Source organism: Anoplopoma fimbria, chromosome 14, assembly GCF_027596085.1.
Source record: "Anoplopoma fimbria isolate UVic2021 breed Golden Eagle Sablefish chromosome 14, Afim_UVic_2022, whole genome shotgun sequence".
Classification (NCBI taxonomy): domain Eukaryota; kingdom Metazoa; phylum Chordata; class Actinopteri; order Perciformes; family Anoplopomatidae; genus Anoplopoma; species Anoplopoma fimbria.
Window position 1 is genome coordinate 16,844,614 of NC_072462.1, and position 18,250 is coordinate 16,862,863.

Below are 18,250 nucleotides of genomic sequence, written 5' to 3' on the forward strand. Positions count from 1 at the left end.
ACAAGCCATGACATGAACGCATAGATTCTTACCTGTGTATTTAGAGACAGTACTTAGAATAAATTAAGATATAAACTGAAGTTTGTAGTGCTTTTCAGAAACAGGGATGCTGCAAAGTGAGTAAAAATAAAGGAATAATGATCACAACTGCCATTAAAATAATTCCAACAACCTGAGATGGAAACAAAACTCACTTCTATAACCTACATGCCATAACATACCAAACCCATTCATTCATAATGGTGAGTATATGAGTGTAAGATAATATGTTAAAATTCCTCTGGTGGATAAACAGCATTATGGTATGTGTGTGAAGCTGAAACATTAAACGCTGTAACGTCATTTCAACAAACCCAGATTTATCTGCAAGTGCAGGAATGTGTAGAGTGGACACTCCTGTCTGCAGATATGATCTACATTCCCCAGGTGAACAGTGGCAGCATCTGATCGGACACAAGGCATTGTTCACAATCCTGGAAACACAAAACACAAGAGTTATGTTTCAGTCAGTGCTAAAACACTGTCAAACTATTGTTTTCCTGATCATAGTTAAAAGTGGTTGAATTATTCCTCCATTTTATTTATTGACCTACTTACTTGTGATCTAATTTTTTTTTGTTTTGTTTTTTCCCATAAACAGACATATTCATTTATGTTAAAACAAATACTCACCAATATAAAATGATTTTTCAGCCATGATACATAAAACTTGTGATACATACTTTATCATATCCTATATTTCATACATGTACAGTGCACACAATATCTTATCCCAAGGTATTTTTTGTGTCTGTGTTAAATAAATAAAACAGATATATATATATTTTTAGACTCCTTACCCCGCTCAATAACTAATCCTCATGTTTGCTGTGGTTTTTATTAACATGTTAGATAAACAAAGATAAGATGGGTTCAGATGTTTTCAAGTGTGTTACACACATGTTTATATTAATGCTACAATTTAGGAAATTTAGTTACTACAGTTAAAATAAATAACTCATATAGAGTTGATCATTTATGGACTTTTTAGATTGAATCTTACAACTCTTAAGCCCATAAATAGATAAATAACGTGCTGAGTATTTTCACACAGAAATGTATTCCAAGCAGGGTGAAGAAGTCTGTGAAACAGTATATCCCTTCATGTAAGGACATCAAAAATAAAGAAAAATGTACTCGAACCATTTGATGAATAATGAGAAATATGTTTGTTTTGTATTCATTTATTTTACTCATATTCTTTTTTATATTTACTTTTTTTACAATCTTTATTTCAAATCCCCTTATGTACATTGGCTGTAAACATTCCTCCTCCTCATATTATTAGAAAATATCCCTCAGGAAGTTGCTAGGGGGAACCATTGAGCATTTCTCAAGAACAGTTCTGCAGCTTTATTTAGAAGACACCTAATACAATAACAACCCCACTCCCTGTTTTACACTATCATCACATCAGAAAAATACCAAAGTGCAGTACACTTATGTTGTTTAGTGATTAGTCAGTCTGTCAGACAATACTCAGAACCTCTTCGACGCTGCAGAATAACACATCAACAAAACTAGAAGTCCGAATGGTCATAATAGCTACCTGCAATAATTGACACATAAAATCGGACTAACAATTGGCGGAAGATATGACAGCAGAAGTGTTACTGCTATGTTCTCATAATCACCATACATTTCTATCCATCTATTAGTTGGCCTATTATAAAAACAATAGTATTTTGTCCTTTACAAAAAGAGAGTCGGTTGAATGACATTGAGCTCCATCAGTGTGTTTGTATCTTGATTCTCTGTAGCAACCAGCAAACACAGCGCTCAGGAGGGCGACCTGCTTCAGCCCTAAACGGAACCGATATGGAGAAATATGCCCCTAAATTCAGCAAAGTTCTGCTGACACCTGATCCGCATTATGTACCGGGGTAAGTCCATGTGTCCTGTCACGAGATTCGGTCAGAAATGACCATACCTCTGTATACTGAAGATACAAAGTAATATAGGCAGCAGTGTTATAACAGTTAAATCATTTAAATTCATAGAAGCAGAACATGTCAAATAAAAGGTTTTTTATTATGAAATTATAATAAAGTTATGTTATTTATCTGTTTGAATAAAATGTTGTCAGAGTAGAGTTAAATCTATGCAGCCTTATTTGCTGGTGTTATTGCTATACTGCATTATTGAGTAAGGTGTTCCTCTTAATTTGTCCACTCAACATCTAACAGTTTTTCTCAGAATTTTAAATATGCTAAATTCATACTATCAATGTAACTAAATTCTATCGTATTGTTTCTAAAAAGCAGCTACTGAGGCACTACTGTATATATATATATATATATATATATATCCTGGAGTTTGTGTTTACCCCAGACTCCCCATTGTGTTCAGGTACACAGGGTATTGCCCACAGCTCAAGTACAATGTGGGGAAGTCTTATGGCAAACTCACATCTGAGCTGCTCACCAGTCCTGATGTGCAACACTCCAATTGTCTGGTCCTCCACACGGGTCACCTCCCCTCCACAGACTCCAACACTGGCTTGACACTGAGAAGCATTCCTGAATGTAACTTGAAGAAGATGATACCAGGATACACAGGTTGGTTTCCCACGCTGACACACTGGGTCAACAAAGTAACCGTACACCTCATGGAAAATGATTTCACATTTTGGACAAAATTTGCTAACATTAAAATAGACGAGCTTTAAACGACCTTATGATTTAAAAAAAAAAAAAAAAGATCAGTAGTATGTGTCACTTATAAGTCAAATCCTGCAATGTGCTTTTAAATATAGTTTTCACAGCACAACAACATGAGACCTTGAGAAGATTAGAATAATCTGTGTCCAACTGCTAAATTATTAAGTATCAACGACCAGTTAAGTGGAACAGTGTGGAAAATCAAAATAACATACACCAAACAGCCATATTTGTAGCAATGTTTGAAACGGTGATTTCAAAGTTAAAGTCCCTTTTCCCTTGTGTTTACATTGCTTGTTAACACGTTCACACATTATTGTAGAGCATTTTAAAGGGTCAGTTCACCCAAACTACAAAAAAAGCCAGTCAGATAGCTTTGGTTTTATTTACTCAGTCAAGTTTAACGAGTCAATAAAACCAAAACTATCTTCATGAATAGACACCACTTGAAATTTGGCTGAACGGATCATTTGTTGCTGTTTTAGGCTTCATTCCAAAAAGTCAGAACTACTTTGCCTGCAACTACTCTGAAACATGTCGTAAAGCGCTGTCTGAGTTTTACCAGGGGCGTGTGAAGATCCAACGGCAAACAGCAGACCTGCCAGCTGTTGTCAACTACAACAACCAACAGTTTGAAGTAACTCTCTCCATTACACACTTGTTCTGGCTCTACCACTCTCTCTCTCACTCTATTGCACACACACACACACACACACACACACACACACACACACACACACACACACACACACACACACACACACACACACACACACACACACACACACACACACACACAAACGTATTGACATGGCACCTCTGAATAGGTTCACACTTGTTTAATTATCCATAGTGGAAACTCACTGTAGTTCATTGTCAGTTCAGTGTAATGTGATCCACCCAATAGGAAACTGAGAGGCAGAACGGGTCAGCTTTCCAGGAGATCGACCACAGATTCATCAATTATGTCTCTGAGATTCACATAAACTAACTTTTTTAGATAACTAAAAGGAATAATCAGCAGTTTAATCAATTCAAATGATATCTAAATGATCTCTGAGTCTTGTTCTAATGGTTCTCTGTTATCTTTTGTCCCAGAGACCAAGACCCCCCTTGAAAGCAATCTCCAACAAAGTGATAACCTGCAGGCCCTCAAAGTCCTTCACCCCAGCTGGAAAACCATACTTCATGGATGATGATAACCCGCAAAAGTTTTTTATCTCAGGTACATCAGAGAACTTTACCAGTTGTTTCCATTAAATGAAATTTAAACACAACATATCAACTTCTTTGTTGATAAGGCAAACTACAGTATATTCACCTGCCTCCTGAAAAAAAATACTGGTCTTAATCAACTGCATATTAGACTTTACTCTGCAGGTATTGTGAACTTTGTCTGTCGGCTATTTGGTGCCGAGCAGTCAGTGTAGGTTTAACAGCATTTTTGTTGAAACTGCTGCTTGCTTTGTCTGGAAATACAACCATGCGGACAGTAAAATTATACAATATCTATACTGGAATTCTTCAGCATGCTTTGCAAGGGAAATAAAACTATAAAAGCTTATAGTTTTATTTCCCTTGCAAAGCATGCTGAAGAATTCCTACAATACTCCAGCAGTTCACTGAATTGTGTTTTTTTACAGGTTTTACAGGGCATGTGCCAAAATCTCGCTGCCTAATTGGCAAAGGTTTCCCCATCACTACCAACCAGGCACTGATCCAGTTTGGGAAGCAGCAGCGGACTGACCCCACGGCACAAAGCATCCCAGGGAGGAAGGATAGCACAATAACTCCCATGCCCACCATCTATCCATCAAACAGGGCCGTGGTGCCTTCATTCACCGGACACATCCCAGGTCTGTGTCAGTGTTAGCAAAACATTTGCCTTGCAAGTCATTTCATAAAAGTAACTGAAGTGAAATGAATCAGTTAACATCAAGTTCAAGCATGTCTTACTCTACACCATCCTGCAGGGTACCAGTTTATGTACGGACAAACCTTTGGCCAACTTTCCAAGAATGCACTGGAAAAGAGCGGCATCAAGAGGATGATTCAGGCATAGAAAACAACCAGCATACATGTCAATAAAAATGAACATTGTGAGATGAGTCAAATCTGAGAATGTATCAAGAATGCCTCACATTAACATGAAACGCATAAATAAAGATTTTTACTGTTCACTTTTGGCATACAAGAAGAAGTCTTTATTGACAGACTTTGATTGTCACTTGGCATTAAAGGAAGCATTCAGAGGTTGAGAAGAAATGATGCTGGGGGAAGTTATGTCACAGGATTCACATTATAACAGTACATTAAAAATTCAGTATGAACACATTTTCTGTTTTTTCCATCCTCTTATCTAACCATCAGTCTATCAAAATATACCAGACACACACTTTAATACCTGAAGCAGCCACAAGATGGCATTCAATTGTGCAACTCCATTGATTTCACTGGAAGATATTCTACTGTATATACCAAACAATCACACACATTTAAAAAACAACCTAACTGAAACATTACAAGGAGGTTAAGAGATGTAAGAAGTACCTACTGAATGTTTGTTAACTCATGCACCTAAAGTAAATCCATGCAGGGATTTGCTCAAGAAAGCAAGTTACTTGAAACAAAACATCACTGAATATCCACCAGGCTGGTGTCTAGCATATTTGGCACTAGTAAGAATGTATTGCTTTCGCCTATAGATGAAAGGTACAGCTATGCAGAGAATGACCACAGGAATGTCAAACAGTCTTAAGCAGGTAAATATTCACATTTTATGATTGATTTCTGCCTACAGGAAATATAAAGGAGATTTAAGCCAAATGGTGCAATTGGCCCTCATTCATCAAGCAGTTTTGTGGAAAACAGATCAGGATCTACTGAGGAAATGATCCACCCTCTTCTGAACACAATCCTAGTTTTATCTCACAACTAATAAGAGCACAAATTACATAACGACACCTATAAATAAACAACCAAGGGACATTTTAAGATTAGAAGTGAGTCACAACAGCTGTTTGAAAGTTAAACCCAGTAATAATGCAGGTGTTTACTAAATGGAGATTTATGTATCACTAGATTAAATGCAATAAGTCAGTAACTTCCAGGTGTAACTGTAGCTTTAGTAGTTTGCTAACCGACTGAGAAAACTAACTGTAGCTTGCTGATATATGTCCAGTTTAGTTTGAAAAGTAAGAGATAGTATGAAATAGGGTCGACATATCTGATTGCTGTTTAATAATTACGTAAACTGGAAAGATTTTAAAGTGCCTTTCATAAACGTAACAGAAAACCTAAAATTAGATAGTTATCCTTCCTAGTCAATCTAAATGACTAGCTAAATAGCATTAACACATATTTCTCCGTTCAAATAATCAAACAAAGTAATACCAACATTGACAATGGATTAGATATATTAGATATAGCCCTGCGACAGACTGGCGACCTGTCCAGGGTGTACCCTGCCTTCGCCCATTGACAGCTGAGATCGGCTCCAGCACCCCTGCGACCCTTAACTGGATAAGCAGGTTACGGAAAATGGAATGGATGGATATTAGATATATAGATTTAAATGATTATTTTTGGCACTTGTGTTCAGTTTGCTACTGCGTTTGCTACAAAGACTTGTTTAAATAGTTGGTTGGACAGGATTATAGATGTTTCCTTACAATTTGTAAAAGTTTTATATAAATGAAGACATTCCTTTAATTTAAATGGTGCTGCAACCTGATTTATTTTGTTCCTATAGACCATCTTGTGATGGGATCAAACCAACCACAATGCCAAATCGGGCCAGGGGCGTAAAGACGGGTTGTCAATGACCCCTTTGGCCCCCTTGCTCAGACCACAGCCATCTTCAAACTTGACCTTCATTTTGATCTCAACTACACAGCAGTACCGTTTCGTGACTGCATCTTGCACGGTTGTGATGCTACTGTGGTGACAAAATCAGTCCACAAAGAGACAGATATATAAACACCTGGCAAAGTACTAAAAACCTTGTCTGTGGTAGTTAGCTACAGTAAGTGTCTCCTGGACCACTTGTTGTCTTGCTCAAACACACACACAGAATGACACGGTGAAAACAATACCAGCCACACACGGTTACAGCTGATAACTAGCTGATAATAAGATCTTAGAAAGGGCACGCATACTTGAAAAGCTGGTGCAACGCAAAGCTTGATGAATAAGGGCCATTGCCAAAGCTTGTTATGCTATGTGTTTTCTGATCAGTTCAGCGCTGTGTATGTATTATCATGCAGCTACAGTAAGACTTTTTGTTACAACAGTAAATAGGTTCCACTTTGTCCTCCACGGTTTTGGAGGTTTTGTTTTCAGCAGTCCTTGTAAGTCTGAGCTCCTCCTAGCTTCATTGACCTGATGGATTGAGCCAACAGTCCGAGCTGTGATCTGTCAAAATTCAGCCAATGTGATGGTCTCCTGTACCTGAAATGAAAGCAATGACATAGAGGTAGATCGTAAATCAACCAAATGATAGATTCAAGTAGTAAGAAATTCATCCAGAAAACCAGTAGGCTACTTGTTTCATTGATCTGCTGCTGGTTCTTACCTTCTGGTTTGTGCTCCACTCGGAGAAACTGTCCTGCTGGAAGTATCAGCTGCTCCAAACAGTTTGGCCCAGCGCAGCCCACCCTGACATGGACTCTGGGCCTGGACACAAGTGGATGCAATCGGTGTCTCATAGTATTTCTCTCCCCTCCTCCCTTCTTGCTTGCTGTCCATACTTATTTGAGACCAAGTATCTGCATAATTCTGTCTACAGTCCTCCCCTTCAACCACACCATCCATAAGGTAAGGCTCTTTCGGCCACCACTCTGGAATAGGAGCTAACAATGGACTCCTGTTGGCCTGCTTCCCTCCACAATCCGGCCGGACGCAATTCTGAGAACGTAGAGACTCTTGGTGAAGCAGACCTGTCTGATGAGAAATCTTAGTTCGCTGACTGCGGTCGCTGCTGTCTACCTTTTTGTCAGCTTGCAGTAGCGGCCAGCTGGTCACTAGGAGGGCTGAGCACGGCGGAGGAGGAGAAATTCCCTGCTCCTCAGAACACAGCTGTCTGTTACGTAACAGTCGGGGCTCCAAGAGCAAGTTGAGGTCAAAGGGCAGCACAGCGAGGGGCTGCAGAAGAAGTAGCAGCTCTTGAAACAATGGCTGACACTGACCCAGTGACATGGACAGGAACCCCCAAGAATGGTAGTATGTTGTCACCACATCTGTGGAGAGAGTAACAAATGTGAACACACAAAGATGTAAGAATAGGAAATAATAATATGTTATTGAGCTAATGACTAACATCGGCATGCAATAATAATCTGTTATTGAGCTCAGCAATAACATCGGCAATGCTAACACGTTAATGCTCTCAAGGTCCTTTGTCAAATAAACATGCTCGTTTTAAGCTGTTTTTGTTATCCACGTTCATCATCTCATTCTAACATTTGCTAATTAGCACTTAACACAAAGTTCATCAGCAAACGTATTTGACAAATGTGAATTTGACCCGATAAAGTAGCTAACTGAAAAGTCAGGAGATCACCATCGTTATCTCAATTGATTCTATGGGGAACATGAATATTGGTATATCATTTCATGACAGTCCTTTCAATAGTTGTTGAGATATTTGGACCATTTGGCATTTTGCAATGCTGATATTATAGTAAATTCAATGTGCACTCACCTTTTAGACCCTGAAGGTGACTGAGCCAGAATTCCAAAGCTCTCAAGCTGAAAGAGAAAAAATAAACAACCAAAGATTAATGCTTGTATGTGCAGTAATTTCATTAACCTCATTAACATAATTAGTGTGATCAATGGTAATTTCGGTACTTACTTAAGCAGACCCATAATGAAGGCTCTCAGTCTCATGCAGTGGCTGGTGAGCTGGGGACATTGCCTAATTTTGCAGACCAGGCTGTGAAGGACCCTGGTGGATGGACCTGTTGCAGACGGAGACCAAAAATACTTGAGCACACAACAAACAGTGTATCACAAACAATGCTGCTCCACCAGTACAGCAAGCCAGGACATTCACGACACTTCCTTTGAAACACGATCAATCTAGTTGCATTTACCGATCCTAGTAGAGACCTCCACCACACTCCAAGAGTTGTTGCGTCGCTGCCCGATGACGAGGTCCAGTTTGTGATCCCTGAGACCGTCCTCTAAAATATTCTGGATCGCTGGACACAAATGTTCCAGAACTAGACCGGCTATCGTGGGACTGCGAGAGCTGTTACCCAGACGCATCTGTGGCAGAAAGAAATATGATACAGTGATACATTTCCTGCTGACACAAGTAATATGACTCCAGTCCTAAACTGTCAGTAATATCAGTAAGGTGCTTTCCATTGTAATACATCCTTCAAGCTGCTTTAGCTCTCCCAAATTCATACCTTTTCTTCAGGGTTTCTGCTGCTGCCAAAATGAGCCATGATCAAATCCACCGCCCTGCTCACTGACCTCAGCAAACCTAGAGACATTGGACGAGGTAAGAGGTTTGACAAGCTGAAGTACATTGTTTGGGCAGACACAAAACATTGATATATCACTATATAAAAAACGTTACATTGTAAATCCCCATCTTATGACATTTCAGTGTGTTATTTTCATCAATTAAGGGAATCTAACTAACCTGTTTCCAGTACAAATCAAGTCATTTCTTGGATTTTCAACTCTAGTGCAATAATTTCCCTTTTTCTGTCTGTCTTGTAATTTCTAGTGTGATTTGTATTGGAGACAGGTTGAAACGATTTTTCTGCACTGTCAGATGTTTCACTCTTTTTAAGAAAATAAGATTCAATAGTGAACAAAACTTGCTAGATAGGATTTTCACCTTCCTAACTGAGTAAGTGCATAGAAACATGAGAGATTACTTTCAGGGTTCATTATCATATTGCATAAATGCAAATGTGAAAGTGAACTGAAGATGAAAGAGTCCATTTTTAGCAGCAGTCCTCATTGACCTGCTCTCCCCTGCCTGCCTTTCTTCTTCTCATACTGACTAGCCTCTGCAAATGCCACGGTAAATTCTTTATGCATGTTGACGCTGCCTGCAGTGCTGCACCACACTGACTGTTCACCACAATGTCTGCATCGTTGATTAATCATCACAAAAGGCTCACATTTATAGAATAAAATGTGCACCCATGTGGTAAAACAAATTGATTAGGTGCGTTCCTAAATCTTAAGCACTGTTTCTACTGCATCATTCTCCTTCTCCTGTCCTCTCTTGGAGCTTGCAGTCGCACACACATAGGCTACAGAGCAGGAGGCTCAGCCAATCCTGTGCAGGGAGAGTTAAAAATAGGTCATGTTTGAGAGGAAGCCCCTTCAGGGTATTGAAGGCACTGCTACAGCACAGTGAGTTTTTATTGCTGCTCTCTCCAGCTCATGACTAGATCCACAATCCAATCAAGGAGGAATCCAGTCAATGCTGTTACTAGGTCACTATTTTACTCCATTCAGATTTCAATGTAGGGCATATACTGTATTAACATGTTTTAAACAAACTGATGTCGTCGTTAATTGTCCTCACCTCTCCTCTGAAGATGGCTGATAGACATGGACTCATAAGATGTATCGGGTGAGAGGCAGAACTCTGTGGGCGGCCTGTCACTCAGGATCAGAGATTCACTGTGTTGACTCTGACTCGGCTTCCCATTGAGCCCAGCAGAGTCCTGGATTTGCAGCCCAGAAGTAGCCAGGGAAAGCAGGCAACCCAAAGAGGAGAGAGGAGCTACTGAAGAGAAGGCAGCTGTGAAACTACCGTGAAAAAAGCCAGAGTCAGCTGCAGGTGCAGCCCGGTACTGAGGGAACTTTTTTTCTGGTTGTACGGTTGTGGGAGGAGACAGGGACACCTGCAGGTTTGGGTGATAGGCGTCAGTGGTTAGGAGTAAAGTAGGTGGTGTATGGGTATGAGAGAATATTGGATCATAGGAGGTGTGGGTCTGGGACTGATAGGGACTTTCGGGCTCAGTGTTAGCTTGGCTCTCCTCAGGAGTCAGGTTAATAAGGTCTTGGTAGGTGGGAATTTTAACAAGGTTGGTCTGATTTGGGGCTGAAAACAGATTAGAAAAAGTATTCTGAGTTTTGCCTGAGTATGGGCTTGTTATATCTTGAAAAAGTCTTGGCTTTGGACCGATGTGAGTATTATCCAGGTTGTTTTTTGATACAGATGGACTTGGGCGTCCTTGGCCTCTGCTGGACTGGCTCCATGTGCGTCTGCGGCTGGCTGAACACTCTGGACTCGGCGTGCAGGTGGAGCAGGTGTCAGAGCTCGAAGGAGCCTCCAGGAAGATGGGGCAGTGGTTGGCCATTTGGGATGGCTCAAGATCAGAAAAGCATTGACTGCTTTTGACCTTGAACTTCAGGCCTGGTTGGGAACTACCAGACTTGCTGCTCTTCTGATTTATGTATTGCTCCAGAAGACAGCCCAAGTGCTGGGTCTGTGGTTTGCCTGTGGGGGCCAGAACAAAGGGCTGGATGGGCAGTGAGGTTGGTCTCTGGGCCTTAGTGTAGCGCACCCCTGCATTTTCCAGAGAACATGCTCCTGAGATGGAGGTAGAAGATGAAAAAAAATGTTGAAACAGATGTTAGATTCACCTAATACTTAACCAAAATTATGATTTTTATCCTGGTATTCCATCCTTGCATATTTTGCTCGCTCACTTATAAAAGCAAGAAACTAAGAAACAAAACACTCACCCTTCTCAGTAGCATCGGTATGACAGTGCTCCTGGTGCTGATTATTCACAGATGGCTGTGTGGACGCAGTGCTCGTGCCTTGGCTTTTACCGCTATGTGGGCTACACTGGCTGGGGCACAGCAAACAGGGTGAGGGGGAGAGGGTTTTGATGCTGTCCATATGTTTCTTCTTGCAGAGGGTTCTCTCAGTGGAGGTGGTGGCAACTTGATAATCATAGGTCTGAAACTGAGAGCAGTCAAACCCAGCACTGTATTGTGCGGAGGAGAACCTCTTTTCTTTTTGCTGATCCTCTTTCTCCTGATGGTAATACAGAGGAAAAATAACTGCTTATGTTTAATCAACCAAATCACAAATGTGTTTTTACACAAAATAAGATAAGATTAGAATCAGAATACAATATTTTATTCAATTGTGTTATTTTCTCTTTCTTCTGTTAGCAAATTGTTACCTGTATCTACAAAACACCGCCTATTTACAGCTTTTTAGATAATCGCTCAATTTAATTTAAAGTTTACATTAAAAAAACTCAATATCACCACATTTGGAGATACAAGGCTGTCATTGAACAGTGGCAACTTTATTATTTAAATAGTTAGCATACCCATTTCATCTAGGAGAAGAGCTGTTTTATTGTGACATTACCTTTTTGACTCCTTTGTCTTGTCCCTCGTTCTTATGATCGACAAAGAGGTGCTCAGAGGGAGGGAAGGGGCTACTTCTGCTCTGACCCTCGGGGCAGCTGGTGAGGCTGGACCAGGCTGGACTGGGCGACTGGGAGGAGAGGTCACAGGTCACAAGCTTGTAGTACTTCTGGTTGGTCTCCATGGCCAGTGTGGCCTGACTTTGGAGACAGGCGGCCAGGTCTGATACCTCCAGCGAGGAGAGACCCGGGGGCAGCGGCTCCAGGGAATAAAGATTGCAGTTAGAGTCCAGGCCCTGTGGTGACCAGCAGGAAGCAGGAGGCGTCATGTCAACCTCCTCTTTAGAGGGAGAGTTAACTGTCATGTCGTCATGTTGGAGGTTCTCAGCTGGAGTCTGAGGAACGGGTTGGAGGTTGAGGAACACAGATCCCTCAGATGATTGATAGGGGTGAACTGCAGGACTGCTAAGGTCATTGGGCGTGGCAGGGTTGTTGCTCCTGTTATAAATAGTGCAGAAGTTTACCAAGACGCCATCAGAGCTGTTACAGGAAGAGTCGCTGACATACTCTGTGTGAATGTTGGAAAACAGCTCTGGGGAACATTTGTGTTGGCTGTGGATGCAGCAGGACACTTTATCCTTCAGTCTGTCTGAGTCCTGCTCTCCATAAGCCGTCACTGTGATGCCAGATCTGCTCAAATGAAAGCATTGGCATTCCGTTTGCAGAGAATCCAGCAGGTGAGGCTGGTTAGAGAGCCAATCTTGGTCACTCTTAGTACCCAACATGGTCCCTTCATTGCCCCACTCACTGTCCATGTCTCCATGGGACATTGTATGATTTGTGGCACCATTACTTCGAGGCCAGTTGGAATTCCCATGCAAGACAAAAGATGAGTCCTCGTGATATCTGTGTAGATTATCTCCATCACTATCTTCCTCTTCCTCATCCTCGTCTAGCTCTTTATTAGCAAGGAATGAGTTGTGTGACCGCAGACTGTCTCTAGCTCCAGAGCTTTCCTTCTTCAGATGGGAACTCGTCTCTTCCGGTGATGAGTTGGAGTCGTACCTCCCGCTGCTGTCACTGCCTCCCTCCTCTTCCGCTCGGTCCTCAATGAGACTACCGTAGCTGCTGGAAAAATGTCTGCGGCCACCGGCGAAGGAACTCTCTTGGTTCAGCGAGTCCTGTTCTGGGAGGGACACGGCTCGGGTGAGGCCTACTGAGCACAGCCGGCCGGGTCTCTTGGCCGAGCTGCACAGGGCTTGGACATTAAGTTGCCAAGTGGGAAGCTGAACCACAGGGAAGTGGCACGCTATCAGGGTGTCCCCGGAGAGACTGGATGCTGCAATCATACTGCTGGATCAGGCTGAACCATGGAAACTCTCTCCATGTTTCTTAAATTGAATCCTGAAATAAAAAAAATAGAATAGAATATCTTATAAGTAGGATGAATCTGCTTTTTAAGTGTTATCAGTGGTGCAGAAACATATTCACAACTATGCAAGGGGAAGCGTACAAGACGACAATGGATGTGTGAAAACAAAATACATGAGACGATCAATTACTACCACTGCTACTGTGTACACAGTTTGGTTTTCAAGGGGGATGAAAAATGCATTGATCATGAGATTATACTAATGAGAATAAAAAAATGCATAACATAAATCACAAGTATTTGGCCCAGCAACACATTTGCTTTTTAGAAAATATGAGCGTTGAAAACTCTTCATGGAATCATAAATAGAAGTATTAGACTTTATGTTGAGCCTCTTTTGTTGCATCCGTGCACAAATATTAATTATCATTATAAGCAATTATTTATGAGAAGTCTTAGGACATAACATTTCTTTCTACAATCAACACTTGAAATGATGAAGGCACTTGCAAATGACAAGGTAGTACAAAATGTAAACCATACTTTGGTGTTTCATTTTTTACCTCTTTACTTAAGATTTCATTAAACATTTTTTTTTTCTTTTTACAAAAAGTACCAAAACACTGGCAACAAGGAAGATCTTGGGTAGATAATAATGAGAATAAATATGAAACAAAATTTAAATCATACCCCCTAAACTGAAAAAGAAATCTGGTTTGAATTGAAATCAAACACTTTTACAAAGCTTGTTTACAAGACGTTTATCTATAGAGGTAAACGTCTTGGCCTGGCACTAAGACCAGAGATACCATTATGCACCATCTGAATTTGAGAGAAAATATTTTCAGTTTTGCACAGTTGGATCATGGAGACATGTTTTAATGTTGCAAGTAAATCTGTTCATAATATATTGCAATGTTTGTTGGTGGTGTCTACATATAAAGTGTTCATGTTAATCTCCCTCAGGATCTGTTTTTTGATTATTGGACTCAATGACCCTGCTAGCTGTAATGCTGTGACAGGCTTAAAGCCTCTGGGACCGAGGGATCTGGAGTAAAAGCAACCCAACAGAATAGAAAAAGAAAAAAAAAACATGAGGCAAAACTGCAGGCTAGAGCTGTTGGAGTCTGCTCCCTCACTTCACACCACTGGTCCTCCAGTCAAAGTCCTACTGTGTTGTCTGCTTCTGGCCTTCAGCTCAGCCTACCCTCCATAATTCAGTCAACCATTAACAAACTCCTCCTCTCTCTGCCTGGGCCAACCACTGTCTCTCACAGTTACTCAGCTGCTCTGTAACTAGGGCAGCTGCACTGCAGAGATGCTCCACTGGCAATGCTAAGATTAAATACACTTTCACATCAGTTTAGTTAATTAATTGTGCTCTACTTCATACACATTGCTCCTGATTTTACAGACATACACAGGCAGCATAATGATCATCATCCCTTCATAAAACACAACTAAAAGGACTATTGTTAAGTAAAGAAAAAATGTAATTACATAGCACATAAAACATTTAAACACTGACGAAATTCAGTCGTGAAATTATCCTTTTAAGTTATCAGTAATAATTAATGTTGCTAAGATACACCCACACCATTTGCTGATATCTGCCGTCACAAGTGTTACATAGTCCTGGTGGTATGTTGTGAATTTAAGCTAGGCTTAAAATCATATTCAGAAATTCAATATTTTAGCTTCAACATCTACTGTCTTATGACATTGTTAGAGGCTTTATGTCACAAATCAAGCAGCCATCAGTTCATAGACATCACATTGCTGTGCTACCGTCTGGGCGTAACATGTGTAAACAAACAACATCTGTTGCAGATGAGCTAATCCTCTTTATCATCACGTTTCTACAATAAACAACATCCATGTCAGGGCAAAATAAAGTAAACACATCAGATTATGCTCATAGGCAGAAATATCAGTCTGATCACTTAGCTGTGGGACTTGGTGAACCTTTATTCAGCTAAACATTTTAAAAAAGGAGAATATATTGACAGTCTGATCAATATAAAAAGGGGAGGTGGCTGAGCTGTGGGACTTGGTGAACCTTTTTTTAATCAAAAAGTAAAAAAAGGAGAGTTTTATATAATACATACTGTAATCCTGTTACAACACCAGAGCCAGGCTTTTATTTGGGCAAACGCATATATTTAATATATACTATTTCTAGTCTAGCAGTCTATATATGATTTAATTACATCGCATTATTTATATTTAAATGTGGTTATCCATAACTTTCATACAGAAAGACATTAAACACAACATGACAAGCATTTTTGTGAAGGGAGTCCTGCTGAACACTTTTGACAAAATCATTTGAAATCAATATGCTGTAGTTTGATTATTAAGAGCAATGTAATACTTGAGGGGGCCGCAATGAATTGAATCTTGATTTATCCTGTCAACGCCTATTTTCAACAGTTCAATAGTTCAATACCATAAAAGTAGGCCAGTATGACTGACTGGTCGTCTGCAGAGGACTAACAATTTCACTGCAAAGCGGATATGACTCTTGCATAGGCTAACACAGGGCTGGAGGTCCCCTAACAAGCAGCTCTGTCCTCTGGGCACTGGAGCACGCTGGGATGGTTGTGATTAACTGAACTATCTCACTGTAAATGTCTGTCAGGTCAAGTCAGCCATCTCACTTGAGGGATGGGAGTGCGTGGTTCTATGGAAGCAAAGAGTCTAAGGTCAACTGATGTTGTTGTTGTGCTTGGAAATAGAATCGGATCGTGAGGCTGCTTGATATCAGTGATGTCTCTGATAATTTGACATCATTACAGCTCATATTAATCTGTATTCATGTGAGGGAAATCTTCAATATGAACTCAATTACATGCAGTTAAATATGATCAGATGGGATGTTCCAGCTGCATCTACAGAGCAAAGACATACAGTATATGGACAGAGAGAAGAGGAAGGTCACAGATGTCGGACTGAACTACATGACAATATGCCTGTTTGTATGTATGTGTTGGTTTTTATGATGAAAATGAAACATCAAAGTGGCTTAAGTAGGAAAACATGTTAGACAACAAGAGGTGCATGCCAAAAGAACCGCCCATGAAAGAAGAAGCATCTCCCTCTTTCTCTCTTCCACACACGCTATCACACAAAGACAGACCGAACTTCTTAATAAAGTAGACAAAGGATTAGAATCATTACAGGAGAATAACTGACTTCAAGGCAAAGTATGCATGAAGACAGATTATCTCCAGATATCCTTTAATATTGTCACCTACTTGATAGCAGTACTCAGTCAAAAGTGATGTCCATCCTCTTCTTCCATGTGATTTAAATATGTTGGATCCAAAATGATGCAACCAAACAATTCTTAAAATAATTTTAAAAAAACAACGCGAGTGCTCAACGCGCCTCTGACGTCAAAGATGCATAATAAAGCTAATATTTTAAGCTCTATTAACTGATATCCGTGATATATAAAATAAAAAAAAATCAATGGCGTACACCGGGAATGTATAACTATATTATAGCGTAATATGAAACCCGACTGACATCGAGGTCTGAACGGAGACAGCGGTCCCCACGTCGATGCTTCAGCAGCGCTCATCCTGACGGAGACATTCCGTCACGGAGGCCTTAACCAATGAACAGGGAGAAGTGTCTGCCACTCAAAGTATCCAAGACACCGGTTAGAGAAAGAGTTCATTATTAAAGCCTTTCATTTTGTTCAAATACATTTATATACATCATACATATAACTAGTGATAGTACAGAGCCTGGACATTTTTTGAAGGTTTATAATGATCAGTCACAACTATGAGATACTATATAATGTATTAGACATATACCCTATGACAAAAAAACAAACACACTTACATTTAATCATACCAAACTAACATTATTCCCATTGTATAAGATATCTCATTCCTACCTTTTCATAATTGTATTATCTAAAATGAAGTTATTTTAACCATCTTCATCGAAAAAATAAAGTAGCACGAATAATTAATCTCCTCATCAGTAACAAATCATTTTTTGCATGCTTTTAGAACTATTCGGTGTAATTGTAGGAATGCATTAACAATGGAGCTATAAGGCAGAAAGTTATAGTGTAACCCCTAACAAAGCAATTAGATAATTTCAAAGAACTTTCTTATAAAATACTACAGTTTAATGGTCAAATATAACGGTAAAATGACAAATGTGCAAGGGTGGCATAGTCATTTAATGAAACCAACCTGCCTCAGCCTGCCCTCTAGTGGAGAAAATTAGAAGCAAGAGTTCAGATATTGATGCAACCTATTTCAAGGTAACCTGTATTATATACTGTAGGTATTGGAAAGGGCGTAATTTACAGTAGAGACATACCCCTAAACCACTATTCAAGAAGAACATATTGAACCCATAGACTTTTTATAGACCGAAAACTAAAGTTATACAAAAAAATATAAAAAATGGTTCTAGCACTAGGACCACGCGGAAACAGCGCCCGACGGTGGGTGGAGCACAGGGGGCGGAGACAACTGTCAATGAACAGGAAACGGCAGAAGGAAGTGACGCATTAGGAAGTGAGATGGGAGTTGAAGTTGGTGGCGGGAAATAAAGTAAATTAACATTCAAATAATTGTTAAAGGGGAAACACTTAAGGTTTTAGGACACTTAAGGTTTTAGGAAACCGATATCAAGCAAAGTTTAACAGTGAAAGTGAGGCAGATAGAAGAGTATAAAGTGATCATTAAACTGGACGTAGCAAAAAACAACACTTACAGCAGCATACAGACAGGAGGCAGCCAGATCCACAGTGACCATACTGTCCATGAAGGCCTAGTTAA

At 40.1% G+C, this 18,250-nt stretch overlaps 2 protein-coding genes across 2 annotated transcripts; one reads left to right on the forward strand and one right to left on the reverse strand.

The window, feature by feature from the left end:
- Positions 1 to 1,857: 1,857 nt before the first annotated feature.
- On the forward strand, positions 1,858 to 4,761 carry fam166b (family with sequence similarity 166 member B). The gene is made up of 6 exons (XM_054613084.1): positions 1,858 to 1,922; positions 2,389 to 2,597; positions 3,185 to 3,336; positions 3,798 to 3,924; positions 4,343 to 4,555; positions 4,673 to 4,761. The coding sequence occupies exons 1-6, from the start codon at positions 1,858 to 1,860 to the stop codon at positions 4,759 to 4,761; spliced, it is 855 nt and encodes a 284-aa protein (XP_054469059.1).
- A 2,275-nt stretch (positions 4,762 to 7,036) lies between these two features.
- LOC129102874 (AP-4 complex accessory subunit RUSC2) lies at positions 7,037 to 13,416 on the reverse strand. The gene is made up of 9 exons (XM_054613152.1): positions 12,070 to 13,416; positions 11,427 to 11,715; positions 10,258 to 11,271; positions 9,116 to 9,192; positions 8,795 to 8,969; positions 8,554 to 8,659; positions 8,401 to 8,447; positions 7,273 to 7,936; positions 7,037 to 7,148 (listed from the first exon to the last, which is right to left on the reverse strand). Exons 1-9 carry the CDS (start codon positions 13,414 to 13,416, stop codon positions 7,037 to 7,039), a joined length of 3,831 nt encoding a protein of 1,276 aa, XP_054469127.1.
- Positions 13,417 to 18,250: the final 4,834 nt, after the last annotated feature.

Excerpts from the sequence above, each read along its gene's own strand:
- fam166b (XM_054613084.1), top strand. The coding sequence starts at position 1,858 with ATGGAGAAATATGCCCCTAAATTCAGCAAAGTTCTGCTGACACCTGAT. Across the intron at positions 3,337-3,797 it reads ACAACAACCAACAGTTTGAA|AGACCAAGACCCCCCTTGAA; the intron begins GTAACTCTCTCC and ends CTTTTGTCCCAG. Across the intron at positions 4,556-4,672 it reads ATTCACCGGACACATCCCAG|GGTACCAGTTTATGTACGGA; the intron begins GTCTGTGTCAGT and ends ACCATCCTGCAG.
- LOC129102874 (XM_054613152.1), bottom strand. The coding sequence starts at position 13,416 with ATGATTGCAGCATCCAGTCTCTCCGGGGACACCCTGATAGCGTGCCAC. Across the intron at positions 8,448-8,553 it reads TTCATTATGGGTCTGCTTAA|CTTGAGAGCTTTGGAATTCT; the intron begins GTAAGTACCGAA and ends TTTCTCTTTCAG. Across the intron at positions 7,937-8,400 it reads TCACCTTCAGGGTCTAAAAG|ATGTGGTGACAACATACTAC; the intron begins GTGAGTGCACAT and ends CTCTCTCCACAG.